The 20044-nt window shown below is 47.9% G+C and overlaps 1 protein-coding gene across 1 annotated transcript in view; it reads left to right on the forward strand.

Annotated features, from left to right (window-relative positions):
* DLGAP2 (DLG associated protein 2) overlaps positions 1 to 20044 on the forward strand; it is a gene marked incomplete at its 3' end in the record, with an annotated part of 748047 nt that overhangs the window by 678245 nt on the left and 49758 nt on the right. Inside the window, exons 8-9 of the mRNA XM_082608399.1 lie at positions 13549 to 13696; positions 18792 to 19011. Coding sequence (XP_082464525.1) covers positions 13549 to 13696; positions 18792 to 19011 — 368 coding nt within the window. The remainder of the gene's footprint in view (positions 1 to 13548; positions 13697 to 18791; positions 19012 to 20044) is intronic.

A 20044-nucleotide genomic window follows, 5' to 3' on the forward strand; every position in this document is an offset into this window, starting at 1 on the left:
CCAGTGGAAAGACTTTTCAAGAGTGTGTTTATTATTGTTTGTCGATGAAATGGATAAAAATGGAAAATCCAGATTCTCTAAAAGGTCCCTCAGGGGGGTCCCCTCTTCTTCTATCCAAGTAGACCTGCGTTTCTCGAAGTGTGGGCTGGTCCATAGACCACCTGACATAGAATCACCTAGAATGTTTATTAAAATTCGGATTTGGGGCTGACCCCACCCTCTAAATCCGTCTTGGGAATGTGATCTAGGAATCTACATTATTGGCAAGCCCCCAGGGGATTGTGAGACAGGTTAGAGCTTGTGAAACCATTAAATGGATGTTCTCCTGCTGCCCCGACACTCGCCTTCAATATAAACCGGCAACTGTCAGAAATTTTAATAAAGAGAAACGCTCTGTACTTGCTTAAAAAACAATCTCAAACGTAGAGGAAGCTGTGGATGTCAATAGCAATGAAGGGATCTCAGGCCAGAGCAAAGTTCCCCTGCGATGGTCTCAAGAATAGTCGCTGAGGGCTTCCCTGGTAGCGCAGTGGTTGAGAGTCTGCCTGCCGATGCAGGGGACACGGGTTCGTGCCCCGGTCCGGGAGGATCCCACATGCCGCGGAGCGGCTGGGCCTGTGAGCCATGGTCACTGGGCCTGCGCGTCCGGAGCCTGTGCTCCACGACGGGAGAGGCCACAACAATAAGAGGCCTGCGTACCGCAAAAAAACCAAAAAAAAAACAAACAAAAAAAGAATAGTCGCTGAGCGGAGCCCTTTCCCAGCACTGCTGGAGGGAGGTCTAACACTCTGTACAGGGCTGTACAGGGCTGGTGGTGTGACGAGATACATACCGCGGTCGCCTCTGTCTTTGAAGCCCTGGGAAGAGAAGTGGGATGGAGGGCATGACTCGGCAGCAAGCTTCTCTGAATCTTTGCCGCGGCCTGAGTCACTGAACCGCCTGCACGACCCTGAAGTGCGTGGGGCTGGGCTGGTCATTGTCACAGGGAGAAAGTCTGGGTCAAGCGCGTTAGCGATGCACTCAGCCTCACACTGCGAGGATGCACAGAGGGAAATTCAGACCCCGGACCCAGGTCCCCCAGCTGCAAACCTCTGCTCTTCTCGGCCCGCAGCCCCTCCCTCTTTGCAGGGGTTGGTTGGGGGGCGCATGTTAAGGTGAAGCTGAAAGCCCTCCTTTTGCGTTTGTCTCCGTTCACGTGGATGGTGACGTGCAGGTCCTTTCAGAGGAGAAGGTTTATCACAGCCAGGAGAAGGGAGGCCATTTCCATATTCTCCTGAGGTCTTTTTGTTCACAGCTCAGAAAGCGGATGGTGGCAAGAATTTCTCCTGATCGCACCAATCGGACCATCTAGTGAGACCGGACTGTACTTTTTCCATTAGCTTTACAAACTTTCCCCATCCTTGTTTGCCTAAGATGCTGCTTCAGGGTAGGATTTTTCCATTTAGCAATCTGAGACCTTGCACTCTGCTCATTTCAGCGACCACCCCCAGCCCCGTGACTTAAAGTTCTCTCATCTAAGGGAGGAAACAAAGCATGAGGCCCTGTGCCGGCTCTGAGGCCCTGGGTCAGTGTTGGCGCCAGAGCCAAAGCTGGCAGCTCTCTGCTCTGGAGAGAAACGGTTGCACGGTTTTGTATTCTTCTGAACTATTATTTTATCACACAGTTGTAATAATGCATTGCAAATGTTTTAAAATATATGTATAATACTAAAGTAACACGTGCAGGCTTTGGAGGTAGCGATCTTTGTGCAGCGCCTTTCTGTAGCGCCTGCTCTGGGACCTTTGAGCCCTGGGTCCCCTCTCAGGAAGGATCCCCTTGCCTTCATGAAGTCAGTGGGTTGTCATCCCTTCCCCAGAGAATCATAGACAGCCTCAAAGGAGATGAGGACAATGAAACCGTTTTGTGGTCACCTGTGCGGCCTTGGGGCCTCCTCTCCCCTCTCAGTGATGCCCAGGGCCCGTGAACGCACCGTGAACTGGTGAGTGAGGCCTCAGCTTCCTTTGGAAAATTCCTCCCAAGTCATCCTTGTGAACATACATTTCACTTCAATTGACAAGTGACAGAAAACTAAATATTGTCCTTTTCTTATCTGATTCCTAACAGCTTTACTAAGATATAGTTTATAGATCATGCGATTCATCCACTTGGCATCTACAATTCAGTGGCTTGTAGTATATTCACAGAGGTCCTTGTGATCAATGTCAGGACATGTCTTCACACTGAAGGAGCCCCGCACCCACCGGCAGTCACTCCCCAAATCCCTCCCCAACCACAGCCACCAGTGTGCTTTCTGTCTCCGCGGGTTTGCCAGTTGTGGATGTTTCATGGACGTGGACTCCTACAACGTGTGCCCTATGTGTCCAGCTTCTTTCACTCAGCATGTCTTTAAGGTTCCTCCACTTTGTGGGGGGTGTCAGTTCTTCCTCTCTTTTTCTGGCTGAATGATATTCCATCATGTGGCTACATCACCATTTATCCATCCATCACTTGATGAACATTTAAGTTGTTTCCACTTTGGGGCTCTTATGAATAATTCGGCTGTGAACATTCTTGCACAAGTTTTTATATGGACGCTTATCTTCATTCTTTCATACCTGGGGGTGGAGCTGCAGGGTCATTTGGGAACATCAGATGTATCCTTTTGAGGAGCTTCCAGACTGTTCTTTTTTGTTTGCTTGTTTTTTGTTTTTTAACATCTTTATTGGAGTATAATTGCTTTACAATGGTGTGTTAGTTTCTGCTGTATAACAAAGTGAATCAGTTATACATATACATCTGTTCCCATATCCCTTCCCTCTTGCGTCTCCCTCCCTCCCACCCTCCCAATCCTACCCCTTTAGGTGGACACAAAGCACTGAGCTGATCTCCCTGTGCTATGCAGCTGCTTCCCACTAGCTATCTATTTTACATTTGGTGGTGTATATATGTCCATGCCACTCTCTCACTTCGTCCCAGCTTACCCTTCCCCCTCCCCGTGTCCTCAAGTCCATTCTCTACATCTGCGTCTTTATTCCTGTCCTGCCCCTAGGTTCTTCAGAACCATTTTTTTTCTTTTAGATTCCATATATATGTGTTAGCATACGGTATTTGTTTTTCTCTTTCTGACTTACTTCATCTGTAGGACAGACTTTAGATTCATCCACCTCACTACAAATAACTCAGTTTGGTTTCTTTTTATGGCTGAGTAATATTCCATTGCATATATGTGCCACGTCTTCTTTATCCGTTCCTCTGTTGATGGACACTTAGGTTGCGTCCATGTCCTGGCTGTTGTAAATAGAGCTCCCAGACTGTTTTTAAACGGACTGAACCTCATGTACTTCATAATGTAAATTTTCAATGTATTCTATACTATATTGTGCTGTATGTATAAATATAAATATGTTTGTATAAAATGTGTCCCTCATTTTAACTTTTTAATTTTCTTATTTATATCCATTTATGCTTTCATCTCTGAAGGCTTACAGGCACATCATTTTGTAACAAGAGCAGATGTTTTCATGAACCTTGATACATTTACATCCATTGGTGCTGATAGAGTGTCATAACATGGGAGATAAATAATTGGAGCTTTTCCTTAATACTCATCGTTCTTTCTGATATTTTAATCTCTGCTTTCCTTACAGTGGAATCTAGTTCATAATCCTTTGAGCAATAGTGCCACCTTTTCCTTAAAACACATTTCATAAGTTGAACTATAAGGCACTTTGAATGGAGAAGAAGAGGATTTTTCGAAAGACATTGGGTCTCTTTAAATATGTCCTTCGGAAAATCGAATTCTATTAAAATTTATGTGCCACCCAGCAAGCTCCTTGAGAGCAAGGGCGAGTATTCAATCATCTTGTTTCTGTCCTTGGTGTCCAATAAATGTGTGTTAGATGAATGACTCATTTTGCTGGGTAAACATATTTGGGGAGAGCATTTTAACACCAAAAAACACCTCCTAAGAGGGGTTGTTCTGCTGTGGTCCTTACCGATGATGCAGGCCTCTGGGTTCCTCTCTGTTTATACGGACTCTGCATACACAGTTCACTAATACTGACTTCTGTTTTGTGTCTCTTTGGAAAAATAAATTATAGTGAAAGATGCTAGCAAATTGAATTTCAAAGAATAAACCTCAGAAATGCTGAATGTCAAAGGTTTAAGTGGATACCTTCTATTCTGGTTACACTCAGCAATTTCTAATACAAATATGGGTAGTAAGGCCAGTTTTGAGATATGTGACTTAGAGGGTCTTGGGATCAACAGTGTTTTCAGTAAAATGGACCAGAGGAGCCTTTCAGTGGAGCCAGAGGGACCCTGGGGGGACACTGTTCTCTGTAAAAATCCAGGTGTGGCTTCAGCTGCCACTTGGAATACTCAGCATCCAGGAAACACAGTTTCATCATCACACAGAGGGCTTAGAGGGTCATAAACTCAACAGCGGGCTCTTTAAATAAGCAGAAAGGACATGTATGAGAAAATAAGGAAGGATCTCCAGCAGGGAAAGAGCCTCACTGGGAACTGCCGTAGTGAAGCCAGTGCCTGCCAGCCCCATTGTGCAAACACCTCTCGGTTTGACACCCCCGGGCTGAACCCCGGCCACATGACCTTGTAAACGAGATACTGCTGTTAGTATGGACTCTGCTTTGTGATCCTGGCTTTCACCCAGGTCTGGGGGAATGCATCTCATCAGAGGAGCGTAGGTCATGTGCCCTTCCCCCGGCTCCAGGGGAGTCTGAGAAAGGAACTAGTTAACGTGTGTAGTCCTGCAAGAGGAACCCACCTCTGCCTGTCACAGTGGCGAATTCTCTAAACAAACAACAACAAAAGGACTGAGACGTCTGTGAGCCAAACAGATGACAAAGACCATCACCACATAATGTAAAAATAAAACGCCCCAGACAGGAGCTCCAGAGAACTAACTCTGCTACAGAAAACCGCGTACACTCTGGAGTGTGTTATGTATGTGCTAGATATCTGTTTGAGACATTTATCTGTGAATTCACTGTATATGTATGAGATGTGCACGTATACATGTAGCATGTATACATATAATTAGACCAACACAAATGGAGAGAGAAATTGTGATGGAAACTGCAATGTTGCTAAGATGTTAATTCTCTGCAGATTGAGGTGTCATTTCAATGCAACCTCAGTCAAAGCTGATGCAATTCAAAGCAGCCTCACTTTTTAGAGAAACAGACAGGAAGATTCTAAAATGTGTGGGAAAATGCAAAGGACCGGGTCTTCCCTGGTGGCGCAGTGGTTGGGAGCCCGCCTGCCGATGTGGGGGACACGGGTTCGTGCCCCGGTCCGGGAAGATCCCACATGCCGCGGAGCGGCTGGGCCCGTGAGCCATGGCCGCTGAGCCTGCGCGTCCGGAGCCTGTGCTCCGCAACGGGAGAGGCCACGGCAGTGACAGGCCCGCGTACCGCCAGAAAAAAAAAAAAAAAAAAAAAAGCAAAGGACCTTAGAAGAGCCTAAAGAATCCTGACAAAGAAGAACAAAGTTGGACAACTCACACTGTCTGATTTTTCCGGCCCTAGAACCAGCTGTCTCTTCAAGGATCCCTGCTGCCTTTCAGGAGAATGGCGTTTAGAAACCAAGATCTGGCACTGGCCGTGCTCCCTGCTGGTTTCCTTAGCAGGCAGAGCTGGTATACACGCTTATATCTGTAATTATGTACTTTGTCTACCCATCTGCATCTGTACCAAGCTGAACATGAATTCATACCGATGTCTCTGACTATAATCTAATACAACATGGTTCATGCTAGCTTTTCTCCCTCCCCTTGCTTATCTGTACAAGGTGGGTTTAATTTTCCATTGAGACTTCCTCTTTGAACCAATTTAGAAGACTGATGTTGTTTTGTTTTGTCTTTGTCTTTTCTGGCTGAAACACTTTATTGTCTAGTGATTGAAATTTATTGTACTAAGGTGCTGTAATACTGAGGTGCTATGCTAGTCAGTCAGCAACGTTGTTAGCATGTGTCAGACCCTACTGACTAATTCACACAAAGATTTTATTTGATCTTTTACCCCTTTGTCAAAGACAGTAATGATAGCTTTACTTGATAGAGAGCAGGCATGTGAGTATAGCAGGAGATCCAGCTCCTTGGTCTGTTTTATTCATATATTTTTAAAAAGTTTGGAAGGTTGATAAAGGCATTTCTTTAATTAATGCTTAAAACAACTGAAACCAAATCCATGCCAAAGTTCCTGCTTGACACGTGTTCCTCAAAAGATATTATCTCTTGGGCTTCCCTGGTGGCGCACTGGTTGAGAGTCCGCCTTGCCAATACAGGGGACACGGTTCGTGCCCCGGTCCGGGAAGATCCCACATGCCATGGAGCGGCTGGGCCCGTGAGCCATGGCCGCTGAGCCTGCACGTCTGGAGCCTGTGCTCCGCAACGGGAGAGGCCACAGCAGTGAGAGGTCCGCGTACCGCAAAAAAAAAAAAAAAAAAAAAAAAGATATTATCTCTTTCAACATATACAAAACCAAGAAAGGCATAGTTAAGGGAAGGAATATTACCTACATAGTTATATATATCAGCTTTTCAGCATGACAGAGAAAAGGCAGAGTTCCTTCATGTAGAAGCTGAGTCTCTTCTTCACGTACTCTGCCAAAATACATAGTCTGACCAAAAGATAGTCTTGATAATCTTCTCATCTTTTTTTTTTTTTTTAGTTTCTGCTTTATAACAAAGTGAATCAGTTACACATATACATCTGTTCCCATATCCCTTCCCTCTTGCGTCTCCCTCCCTCCCACCCTCCCTATCCCACCTCTCCAGGCGGTCACAAAGCACCGAGCTGATCTCCCTGTGCTATGCGGCTGCTTCCCACTATCTATCTACCTTACGTTTGGTAGAGTATATATGTCCATGCCTCTCTCTCACTTTGTCACAGCTTACCCTTCCCCCTCCCCGTATCCTCAAGTCCATTCTCAAGTAGGTCTGTGTCTTTATTCCTGTTTTACCCCTAGGTTCTTCCTGACAATTTTTTTTCTTAGATTCCATATATATGTGTTAGCATACGGTATTTGTCTTTCTCTTTCTGACTTATGTCACTCTGTATGACAGACTCTAGGTCTATCCACCTCATTACAAATAGCTCAATTTTGTTTCTTTTTATGGCTGAGTAATATTCCATTGTATATATGTGCCACATCTTCTTTATCCATTCATCCGATGATGGACACTTAGGTTGTTTCCATCTCCGGGCTATTGTGAATAGAGCTGCAATGAACATTTTGGTACATGTCTCTTTTTGAATTGTGCTTTTCTCAGGGTATATGCCTAGTAGTGGGATTGCTGGGTCATATGGTAGTTCTATTTGTAGTTTTTTAAGGAACCTCCAAACTGTTCTCCATAGTGGCTGTACCAATTCACATTCCCACCAGCAGTGCAAGAGTGTTCCCTTTTCTCCACACCCTCTCCAGCATTTATTGTTTCTAGATTTTTTGATGATGGCCATTCTGACTGGTGTGAGATGATATCTCATTGTAGTTTTGATTTGCATTTCTCTAATGAGTAAAGATGTTGAGCATTTTTTCATGTGTTTGTTGGCAGTCTGTATATCTTCTTTGGAGAAATGTCTATTTAGGTCTTCTGCCCATTTTTGGATTGGGTTGTTTGTTTTTTTGATATTGAGCTGCTTATAAATTTTGGAGATTAATCCTTTGTCAGTTGCTTCATTTGCAAATATTTTCTCCCATTCTGAGGGTTGTCTTTTGGTCTTGTTTATGGTTTCCTTTGCTGTGCAAAAGCTTTGAAGTCTTCTCATCTTTTAATCCTTGCTAATAAAGATGAACAAATACTCATCACATGGACATCGGCTAGTCTAATCAGATGGACCAAACAGGTCACTTTTCAGAACCTGTTTTCATATCTAAATTGAGTCACTGCAGACCTAACTTTCAAATATTTGGGGATTTTCCAGAAATCTTTCTGTTATTGATTTCTAGTTTAATTTATTTTGGTCCAAGAACATACTTTGTATGATTTCTATTCTTTCAAATTTGCTAAGGTTTGTTTTATAATATAGCCTATTTTGATGAATGCCCAATGTGCACTCAGTTGAGGAGAATATGGATGATGCTGCTGTGGGTTGGAGACCATCTGCCCTTAAGACAGAGAGCTGTTGGTGTCCGAATAGACCAGGGTTTCTCAACCTCAGCACTAGTGATATTTGGGGCCAGACGACTCTTTTCAGTTGACGACTGTCTGTGCACGATCGAGTTTTGGTAGCATCTCTGCCTCTGCCCAGCGCCCACCCCCAAGTTGTGACAACAAAATATCTCCAGGCATTTCCAGTTGTCCCACAGGAGGTGAAATCTCTCAGGATAAGGAAAACTCAAAAAGACAGGATATATCAACGTGACAGAAGAGTGAGTGTAACCATCACAATTTAAAACTTCTCACCAAGAGGCTCCAGTAAGAAGGGCACAAGGCAGGCCACAAAGTGAAGGAAAATATTTGAAATGCGTATCTGACAAAGGATTTGAATACAGAATACATAAAGAGCTCCCACAAAACAAAACTATAAAGAAAAATAACGCGATTAAAAATGGGGGGAAAAAGTTGAAAAGTCACTTCACAAAAGAAGATGTACAAATAACCAATCATCACATCATTAGTCATCCAGGAAATGAGGAGTAAACTTTAAGGAGACACCACTTCACTTTCAGCACAATGGCTCAGCTTGAGAAGAATGACAACCCAGAATGCTGATGGGCGTGTGGGTGAGGGTTACAGAAAAGAAACTGTCAGAATTCATTGAGTCCTGAATATGAGATCTGCACATTTCACACCTATCAGTTTGTCTCAATTTATAACAATGTAGTGGTATTTATTTTTCTATTCCTTGATTTCTATTTTAGAAAAAATTATGTTCTTTTGATGACTTCACCTAGGTTTGTTCTTTTCAAAAAAAATCAAATGGTTGAAATGTTTTGTTCGGACAAAATCTGACCCGGAAAAATGGGGGCCCCATCTGAGCGGCCCCCCTGTCAGCTCCCCCAGGTGTGTCCTAAGACGTTTCTACCAAACTCCCAGACATTGTGCATTAGGAACACCTACGCTCCCGTCTGCGTCCCCGACACCATGACCCTGAGGACACCTCCGTTGTAGCACTGCCAGAGGTAAGAAAGACAGTGAAATTTGAGTTTCAGGTAAACAGTGCATATTTTTAGTATAAGGATATCCCATTTGGGGCACATCTGGAACATACTGATATTAAGAGTTACTTGCTGTTCCTCTGAAGTTCAAACTCAACCGGGTGCCCTGCGTTTTTATCTGGCAGTTATTCCTCTATCTTTGCTGTCTTCCGTGCCTGACGCTCTTCCTGGAACCCGCTCGAGGAAATCTGCAGAATTTAGTGGGAAGGTACAAAGGCCTTTCCCCGCAGGGGGTGCCGGCCAGTAAAATAATACACGTGAGCAACAGAGGAGCAGAACCAGAGCAGCAGGTGCAAACGGTCGAGCGAGGCACGAGGGGAAAGTGCAGGACGCGAGGGCAGCCTCGGCAGAGGATAGGAAGTTCACGGGCTCCGGGCTGCAGGCAGCTCGTCCCTAACGAACCCCGGAACCCGGACGTCAGCCACCTCCTCTCCGGATGCGTTTCCAGCCACGTGACGTGAGCCATTCCTCCGTGAGCACCCCCAGCCTTCAACTCAGATGAAGGAACCTGATTCTGAGCCTGTTTCCTGACCCATTTCAGAAGCCCCCATAGAGGCAGGAAGGTCTCAGCTGTACCCAGGCCCTAAGTGCCAGGTCCTCCAGTGTCACTTTTAGGGTCTGAGCGCTGACATTGTCCCCAAAGACACCCCGGCCCAGCATGGTGTAATTAGGGCACAGGCACACCTTCATCTCCTGCGACTGCAATTAAAGCTTAAAGGACCCTTTTAGTCTAAATATGGAAATAATCTGGAAAAAAAACATTTTCTGAAATCACTTAATTGCAAGCTTATGTGACATGTGTACTGAAAGACATTAGAATAATTTCCATTTTGTAGGAGGAATAGCACACACACATCTATATCTCTCTCTCTCTCTCACACACACACACACACACACACACTCTCTCACACCCCTATGATGTAATGATGTTTAGAATGTTCCATTCTCCATGTAATGCAGTGAAGACAGTGGTCATAGATGCACGCCATTCCAGTCAGATTCCATTTATAAAAATGTGGGGCTTCCCTGGTGGTGCAGTGGTTGGGAGTCTGCCTGCCGATGCAGGGGACAGGGGTTCGTGCCCCGGTCCTGGAGGATCCCACGTGCCGCGGAGCGGCTGGGCCCGTGAGCCATGGCCGCTGGGCCTGCGCGTCCGGAGCCTGTGCTCTGCAACGGGAGTGGCCACAGCGGTGAGAGGCCCGCGTACCGCAAAAAACGAACAAACAAACAAACAAACAAACAAAAAATGTGAAGTTGCCCTCTGTATCTAGAATAAACACATTTAGTTTGAAAAAGAAAATGTTTTCTTTTATTTCTCCTTCATACAACCTACTTAAAGCCTTTACTGTTTTTCTAAGGTGACAGAAATAAAGAGAATTGTTTATTTTGTCTAAATATTCAAGCATATCCACGTGGATCTGAATAGCTGAATACAGAGGCCTGGCATGTATTTTGTTACGTGAATTTGTTTTTACAAGGATCCGAAGTCACAGAAGAGGTTTGTGAGCCTGTGATCCAGCAAACAACTCTGACACAGTCTGCAGAGGGAAAGGAAGAAGTAGAAAACTAGGAAACCGCTTTTATACGACTCCTTTTCACTCTTACAGCTTTCCAAAATAGGTTTCCAATCTCATTTACACACATATGACTGTCTAACGTGGGCATCATTTTAAAGGGGAAAAAACTGGAAAAAAATGTTTCATGTTATTTTAGAAAACGTTCTATGGTTTCCTCTTAAGAATTTCTGAGCCACCGGAAAGTCTATACATGAAGATGTATTTCCATGCCTGACAACTGGGATGTCGAAGTAGGAGGGAATAACTGAGGGGCTTCAAAGGAACTTCAAAGTGGTATCAACTCCCGAAGACGGATTTCTGAGGAAGAGCAGAACTCCATCGTCAGGAATTGAGGGAGAGGGACAGGTCCTGGGGTGCCGGCCCCAGTTCCTGTGGGTCCCGGCAGCCCTGCCCCTCCACCGTCGACTCTCCTCCCCATCTCAGCTCCTGATCCATCTGGGGTCTGTGATTTGTGAGGATCGCTGGCCTTCCTGGGCAGTATTAGAAGATGCCAAGCTATTAAAATGTTTAAAGTTCTATTAACCCTAATGAGGCACAGTTGGTCTTTTTTTTAACTGTTTAAAACATTTGGTGATAGAGGACCAGACCTCGTGGGCCCTTCTGCTCCTGTGACTCAGCAGCTGCAGTCTTGGGGCTAAAAGTGTGAGTTTCGGAGCCAGGCTGCCTGGCCCCGGAGTCTAGCTCTGAGTTCACCCCGGGGGCACCTGGGCAAGGTGCGCCTCGGTCTCCCTGTTTGCATGATGAGGCCCTACTGTGTGGGGTTCCCGCGAGCGCTGAATGGGTTGGTACCAGGTTAGAAGCTTACAGGGATCCAGCATAACAGTGTATAGCAAACGTTAACTGTTGTGAGTCTGTAAAAGAAAACAGCCTGATTAGCTTTCTATAGTGGAAGCTCTTCTTTAAGAGGCTACCCTGTGTTGGAATAAGGAGATGGTTGGGAGTTTTTAAAATGTATTTGAAATGTAGAATCACAAATACATGGAATCGTGTGTGGGTACCACCCAGCTACCACCAAAGGGGCATTTACTGTAGTTCTGAGTCACCCCCCGGCTCATGGCGCCAGGCTCTGGTCTGGAAATCTGGATACAGAGATCAAGAAGACACAGGCCTTCTAAAGATTCTCAGAACTTCAATTTGAGAATGTTGAAATGATGAAGAGCGGTGTTAATCAGCAGAGAAAGTTCTTCTATCGGAAGGAAGGAAGATAAAAGTGCTAACAGGTAGAAATCGTAGTGTGAGGTCAGCGATTCAAGGGAACAGAAGGAGAGGGGAACCCAGAAAGTTTTCATTTTTGCAAAAACAAACATGAGGCCGAGAGCCTGAGGGTCCGCGCAGCACACCTCCACACACACCACCGAGGCCACGATGCTCAGGCCCCTGCAGGTGACCTTGGACTAAACACGGTGCAGGTGAGGCTGACGAGGTCACGTCCAAGCTAGCCTGCGCCCCACGTGGCGGCCGTGGGCGCTGTGGGTGGTCGCACATCTGTCTGCTCCCAGCTGCGGGCCCACAGAGGCGCAAAGGGACCCGTGGCCGTGCTGGTGCAGACCCCGGCCCGGAGCAGTGGGGCTGACGAGGAGTTGGGCAGGAGCTTGCACCCTTTACGAGCCAAGGTCAGAGCTGGCTCCACACTCACTTCTCTCCCATTCCCTTTCCTTTCTTTTCTTTTTTTTTTCTTTGTTTTTTTGTTTTGAGTAAAGAGGAGGAAGGTAGGAGCTGGAATATGTTATACACCTGGTTTTAAAACAAAAATTATTATTATTATAATTTATTATATAAATTGTATTCTATTAATATCTAAAAATACATATTATTAATTTTACCCAAAATAATGACTTTATAAGAAATGGGCTCTGCTTAATCAGAACTTTTCATTGAGCCCATTTTTTTTTCTCTTCTGCCCCATTTCTAAAGAAGTAAGGCACAGAGAAAACAATTTACATCAAGAATTTACTTTGAAAAACAAGGGAACATTCTTCAGCCAAATATGGAGTCAGAATTAGCAACCTCATATTTATACACATTTTTATACACAGGCCTGTGCACTGATCCTATTTAATGTTCCCATTGTGATCTGCAATGTGAAAGAAGAATAAACTCATTATTTGTGTCCACATTATTCCAGTTTGGGGTCAAATAAGAGGAATTCTTACTATATTGTGGAAAGTCTGTCACCAAAACCTGAAAGGAGTTCAGTTAGTCAGAAACGCAAGCTAAGCCGAGCCTTCTACATGCCAGACACCCTCAAGGTTTTCCCATACTTTTAACATTTTGCAAAATAACAAGAAGGGATACCAGAGGAAATAGATTTTTAAAGCTGTTTGAGAGAAAATGATCATTATGATAACAACATGGATTTGACTTTTCAGTCTGCTCTCTGCCTGTATTGCGTGATCTGCACAACTTCTCATAAGTTAAAACTGAAGGCAAGTCTTTGATTTTTTTCTTTTATTTTTCTGAGTGTGTAAAGTTGCTAAAAGCTACCATGATTTTTGCGAGACTCTCATGGTTTTTTGACCCCAGTTCGCTCTTATGGTGTGTGAGTTACCTGTGCTTTCAGCACTTTTTTATTCTATGTGGAGTGATCCTGATGTCACTACCTGATCATAAAAAGTCAGGTTTCAAAACAAGTTTGTAAATAGGCTCCCCCACTGCTTTTGAGGAAATCGCATCTGTGCGAGTGTCTGTCAGGAATGTTTACATGAGGCAAAGGTGTCCACCGCAGGACGAAGTTTGGTAACAGCCTCTGGGCGATCCCTGTGGCGATGCTCATGGAAGCCTCTTCTCTTCTCTCCGTGTCTTTCCTGTAGCCAGAGCTACCTGCAAGCTGCCAGCGACGGGCCTGCCGTCCACAGCCTGGACCCCTCTGCCAACTACAGCTCCCCGAAATTCCGCTCCCGGAACCAGAGCTACATGCGGGCCGTCAGCACCCTCAGCCAGGCCAGCTGCGTCAGCCAGGTGGGGTCCCTCCTCCCTCCCACACCGCCCTGAGTCAGCCCCTGCGAGGGCCGCAAGCAGACGCACATTCCAGCCTGGAGTCATCCTGGCCTGGGTGCGCCCCTGGGAACTCTATAAGATTAATGGCAGGGGCAGGGGCTGCATTTATGGCTCCGTCATTCTTTCTCCCACCTGCTCTGAGGCGGGGTGGCTGACTAGCTGGCCGTCTTGGCCTCCGTCCCCTCCGTGCTGAGCAGCCTCCTTCCCTGTGTCACGCCCCCCATGTGGAGGGTCTGGGTCCCACCCCGAGGGGACACACAGGGTCTCTCCCAGCGCCAGCTGCCCAAGTTTGCTGGTGTTTCTGGGGACAGACACCCTCTCAGCTCCAGGAAAGCTGGCAAGGTCACAGCCTCCCTTATGCTTTGAAGAGACCAGGTGGCAGGTGTGTCCACACCTTCCCCTTGGCTTCTTACTGCTTGAGCGAGACAGAGGCCCCAGATGGAAGAGGGGGACGTGCCGGGGGGCCTCGCCGCATCCCTGCAGACCGTCTCCCTCTTCCCCACGGGACCCGGCCCTCCTCACCCCTCCCATCCTAGTCACCGCTCCGTACACGCCGCTGCCTGGTTCTCAGTGTCCCTATGACCCAACGTGTGGCTAGTGCGATGAAATATTTTCAGTCTCGCCCTGGGATCCACAAGGTGGCCATTGTCATGGGAGCGGGCAAGCTCTGGGGACGGGGCAGCTACGCCCGCTCCCTGGGCGGGAAGACAAAACGGTCCCGAGGGGCTTCCCTGGTGGCGCAGTGGTTGAGAGTCCACCTACCGATGCAGGGGACGCAGGTTCGTGCCCCAGTCCGGGAAGATCCCACGTGCTGCGGAGCGGCTGGGCCCGTGAGCCATGGCCACTGAGCCTGCGCGTCCGGAGCCTGTGCTCCGCAACGGGAGAGGCCACAACAGTGACAGGCCCGCGTACCGCAAAAAAAACAAAAAACAAGCTAACAAAAAAAAACGGTCCCAAGGCCGAGGGCCTGAGTGAGGCTCTGAGCTGCTCCTGTTGCCCCTGGGGCAGCATCTGTGCTAAGGCTCCGCCCGGCCGAATCTCCTGAGGTCACGGTCCCTAGACAGTCTCTGTGTTTACTTTGTTTCTGCTCATCCACCATTCGGATAATTCTGACGATGCTCCCTTTTCCCAGGAACCCGGGAGGCTCAGGGCTGCGGCGGATGCTTTGTTGCACATCAGGACGGGTGCCGGGGCGGGGGGATGTCAGGTGACCCGCACGGGGACAGGGGGGCCCCTGCATCCTCACTCACTGAAGGAAGGCCGTTTGCCTTCCTCCGTGTCAGGTCCTGCCGTCGTCTCTTATCTCTTTCTCGTCTTTGAAAAGCTGTTTCGGTGTGGTTGTAGCTTCTTTCTGTCATGCATCCTTTTCTTTTTTAATTATGGCAAAATATACATAACATAAAATTTACCATCTTCACCACTCTTCAGTGTCCAGTTCAGTGGCATTAAGTACATTCACATCATTGGGCAAACACCACCATCAGCTGCAGAAGTTTCTCGTCTTCCCAAACTGACACTGTCCCCACTAAACACTGACTCCCCTTTCCCCTCCCCCAGCCCCTGCCCCATCGTCTACTTTCTGTCTCTGTGGACCTGAGTCCTCCAGGGACCTCACATGAGTGACTCATACAGTATGTGTCCTTCTGTGTCTAGTTTATTTCACTTTCCCCCAGGTCCATCCATACGGCAGCCTGTTTCAGAATTTGCCTCCTTTTTAAGGTTGTGTGAATGGACCACATTGTGTTTGTCCATCAACAGACACTTGGGTTGCTTCCCCCTCTTGGCTACTGTGAGTAACACGGCTGTGAACACGGGTGTACGAGTGTCTGTTCACGTCCCTGCTTTCAGTTCTTGTGCACGTAGACCCAAAGGTGGCATTGCTGCATCAGACAGGGGTTCTAGTTTTAACCTTCTGAGGAAACTCTGTATGGTTTGTCACAGCGGCCGCCCCATTTTTCACCCCCAGCAGCTGTGTGCACGTCCCAGGGCCCCCATACCCTCACCGTCATGCTTACTCTGGAATTGTCATCCATCCTGATGCCCGAGCGGCCCGCCCCCAGCTGTATGTCGACCTCTCTGCTACCAACGGGACAGTCACCTTTCTCACCATCTTCCCAATGTTCTCTTCTTTGGTTTCTCGGTGCCCACATTCTCCAGAAGCACTTTCTAAGTGCTTTTCTGCGTTTATAGTTCACAGAAGAAGTTGGTTACTTCAGCCCACACTGGTTACTTACCAACCACACTGGCTTAACGTCCTCCTGGGATATTTCCAGTGGGCCTGAACTGTGGTTTGAGTTGCCAAGCAAAACACCCACTTTTCCAAATGTCCCTCAAGCTAGTGAACAAATCAGCTCTCAGAGGACAGGTCATTTCAGTTCCTGTCCAGACCAGTTTGAGATCCTTCTCAACTACTTGTTTGGGTGAAATGAATGTCCCCTTCATTTCTAGAACCTCACTGATCAGTTTTGTAGCTGGAAGCACTGGCCGAATGGTCCTCACGGAAATGTCCATCCCTCATTTGTGAAATGCACGTGCAAGCTTGATAGTGTCTCTTCCCGGTGGAGAAGCTCCTGGGCGCAGGCGGGTTTGCAGAAAGGGAGGGATCCACCGAAATCCTGCGTCCTGGAGCTGGTGGACGCTCGCAGCATCACTCAGTTTCTGGCTTTTTCAGGTTGTCTAACGTGGATCTTTGACATAAATGACATAAAACAATCTGCGACTTTTTGATATAATTCCACATAAGGGAAAACTTAGATTGAAAGGAATTTGTACTCCAGAAAATGTCATATTTCAGACCAGTGCGAGTGTTTCAGATGCGTTTCCCTCACTAGGCACCCAGGGCGATCATGGTGGGGTGTCATTTTGTCTTTGCCCTGAATTTGTGTGTCTCTTTCCAACGTCAGACACCCTCAAACCATTCGGATGATGCAGTCGCCCATTAATTTTTCTCTGGTCTTTTCTGACTGAACAACCTGAAGTTTCTCGTTCTTACCCTGGGCTTCGGGCCAGCAGTCCCGCCTTTAAATTCCCCTCAGCACCTTCCTCCATGGGCTGTTCTCACTGGGATTTGTCCAGTGAAAGGAAAGGAGCCATTATTCTAGCTCCTGAATAATCTCAGGTAGAAGCCGGGGAATCAGGTAAAGCATCTCAGGTAGAAGCAGGGGAGCCAGGTAAAGCATCTCAGGTAGAAGCCGGGGAATCAGGTAAAGCATCTCAGGTAGAAGCCGGGGAGCCAGGTAAAGCATCTCAGGTAGAAGCCGGGGAGCCAGGTAAAGCATCTCAGGTAGAAGCCGGGGAGCCAGGTAAAGCATCTCAGGTAGAAGCCGGGGAGCCAGGTAAAGCATCTCAGGTAGAAGCCGGGGAGCCAGGTAAAGCATCTCAGGTAGAAGCCAGGACCCATAGCCAAGTCTGCAGTTAGAGGTGGGCAGAAGGTGTCTTCCCTATTGAAGGGGAAATCTGATTCTTTTACCTGCTTTTACTCTGTGAACAATTAGAGGGAAAGGATTAATTTGGTGTTTAAAACAATACTTTTTTATTTACCTGTCAACATAACCGGGGGTGTTCCGGAAGTTGTGGGTGACATTTCAAGCAGTGGGATGAATGACTATTAGACGTGCTGGGCTGAGACAGTGACCAGGTCGTGGCAGCTGTAAGGACACAGCTGGGAGGAGTGACTGGGTGCTGGGGAGCAGACGGGGTCGGAGGGCAGAGCCTGCCTGCGCAGGGAGACCAGCCCAGGTTTCCAGGCCCTTCCGTGAGCCCCGTCTGTGGCCTCTGCCTGAGCCCTGATTCCACTCACACCTACCCATGTACTCCAGAGCCTTAGCCCTCCCGTGTCAGGGTCACCGCAAGCATCCCCACACACGCTTCCGTGTTAACATGTACGGTGCCCCCCGGGGGGTGGGCCCTAAATACAGGAGCAGTGAGGGCGGGGCCGTTCATCCAAGTCCCCTCCAACCACGGGGCAAACACCAGCCCCCCAGGCCCACCCCCGGCTCTGCCCACGAACCCTGGGCCTGGGAGCAGCTGCACATCACCTGCCCAACTGGGGCTTTTCGTTCTTAAAATTCCCATCCCTCCCTGACCCCGTGCTCTGTAACCTTGCCTTAGCGCTCTGTGTCACTTTATTGGGTTTCCATTTAAAACCTCCAGACTGGGCTCCTGGGAAATACACTAGCGTCACCACCTAGAAACCTCAGAAGGCATGTCCCGCCATCAACTGCACACACGGAGACCCTCAGCTCACCCGACGGTCAGGCCCCTGCGTGCACACCTCCTACGACCCCTCCACTAGCCAAAGCCTGATCATTTCTTTTTTAAATACAGTTAGAACGTTTAGGTTCCCAGGGTGGCTCTCTACCTGGAAATTAAAGCTCAGGCTTGAAAATAATGACTTGACCTGCGGAACCATCAAACAAAGCGCAGGCACTACCATCCCAGACTGAAGGAGGGAAACAGCATCGCCGGAGTTTAGGTGGTTCCCATGCTGTGTGTACCCAGCAGCACCGTCCCGGACACGGGCCTGTGCTGCTGTCCTGGGACAAGGATGTGAGCGTGTTACCGAGCTGGGCGCTAGTTTCCAGGACGCTGAGAGGAAGCAGAGTGAGATCAGCTTGAGCCGTTTCCATGAGTCTCGCGGGTACAGCCTCCACGCCTGGGGTTGTCTGAGCTGTAAACAGTCCAGGACGCGAAGGCATCACCTGGAAATGGAGAAAGAGGAAAGACTAATATTCTGAACAGCGTGCGAAACCCTTAAGCTCCCCGTCTCTCTTGCACTGGTAATAACTGCCAGCCATCCTTTAAAGTTCCGCCTCGGGGTCCACGGGCTTTCAAGGACATCTTGGGAGTTGGCGGTGTTCCTTAGTGTTTGTAAGAAATAACACAATAAGCTGTTTCCCAAGCGTAGCGATTCCCAATGCTGATTTCAAATTAATTATGCTGAAAACGGAAGATGGTAAGTGAAGGTGGGGGTGACCTGTGCTCTCTTTTCTTTTGCGACGTGGCCGTGATGACCTTGGCTGGGTCTCGCCATCACCCGGGCTGTCGGTCTTTCCAGATGAGCGAGGCGGACCTCAATGGGCAGCTCGAGTCGGTGTGTGAATCCGTCTTCAGTGAAGTGGAGTCTCAGGCCATGGATGCCCTGGACCTCCCGGGAGGCTTCCGCACACGGAGTCACAGTTACCTGCGAGCCATTCAAGCTGGTTACTCCCAAGACGATGAACGTATCCCCATGGTGATTCCCTCTGACATCAGCTCAACTGCCAGACCCACGGCAGGTAAGGGACACCCTCTGACCTTACGGGGGCACGTACAAGCATGTGCCACCTCTGTCCTGCAAGGAGTGGGTGTAAGTTACCCTCCAAATGTTTGGACACTTCCCAGTTACGCTTGTGACATGGTCCTGTTTGCAATGGTGTTTTGAAACATTTCTTTCATAGATAACCTTTCTTCTTCTTAGGATGAAATCTGTTGCTTGTCAAGGTACTGTACAATACTCAAGGAGAGTCTTCATAAAGTTTTATATAGGAAAATTTGGAAGGTGATTGTGTTTCAAATACCAAAGATGAACAGATTGCAGGAAAGCCTCAGCTGACGTGCGATGACTCCTAGGGTCCTTCAGCGCGGGTCCAGCCTGAGTCTCTGTGGCCTGGTGAGCAGATCCATAACCACGATTCAGTGCCACAGAGCAAATGGATTGTTCATGTAAATTCACTCATCTTCTCGGGGCTGTGCAGGTTCAAGGTCACAGTTTCCTTCAGTTCTTAGGGAAAACCACATCCACCCCTTTGAAAATTTACCACCTAAACTAAATATCGCTGCACTATGGTTATTTATACAACACAGTGAATAAGCACGGCCTGGGGACACCCCTGAAACAGCCAGCATCGAAGTCGCCGAGCCGCATAGAAAGGCCAAGCCAAGCAGCTCAGGCACAAGCAGCAATGCGAGGAGTGTGAGATCTGGACCTGCGGTCGTGTGGGGTAGGGGGAACAGGGACAGTTCTGGGAAGGACTGGAGAGAAGCTGGCTCAGGTGACAGCACTGGGGACCAGAGTGGGGGAGGGCCCGCGTCACCACGCCATGGACGGAGCTGGCTGTGTCTGAAGCCAAGACAGTGAGCGCGACTTTGGGGCGACTGCGTGTAATTACAAGTTGCAGGCCTCAGGCCGCTGCTGTAAACCTCTGCTGCCCCACGCAGCACCTGTAGGTGGGACGCAAGGCGAACCAGATTCCAACCCGCTCCATCATCCCTCTAAGACCTTGGGCAGGTTAGCTTTTCAGATTCTCGGTTCTCCGTGGTGTCCAAGAG

Source organism: Mesoplodon mirus (genome assembly GCF_964341445.2).
Source record: "Mesoplodon mirus genome assembly, chromosome: 20".
Lineage (NCBI taxonomy): Eukaryota > Metazoa > Chordata > Mammalia > Artiodactyla > Ziphiidae > Mesoplodon > Mesoplodon mirus.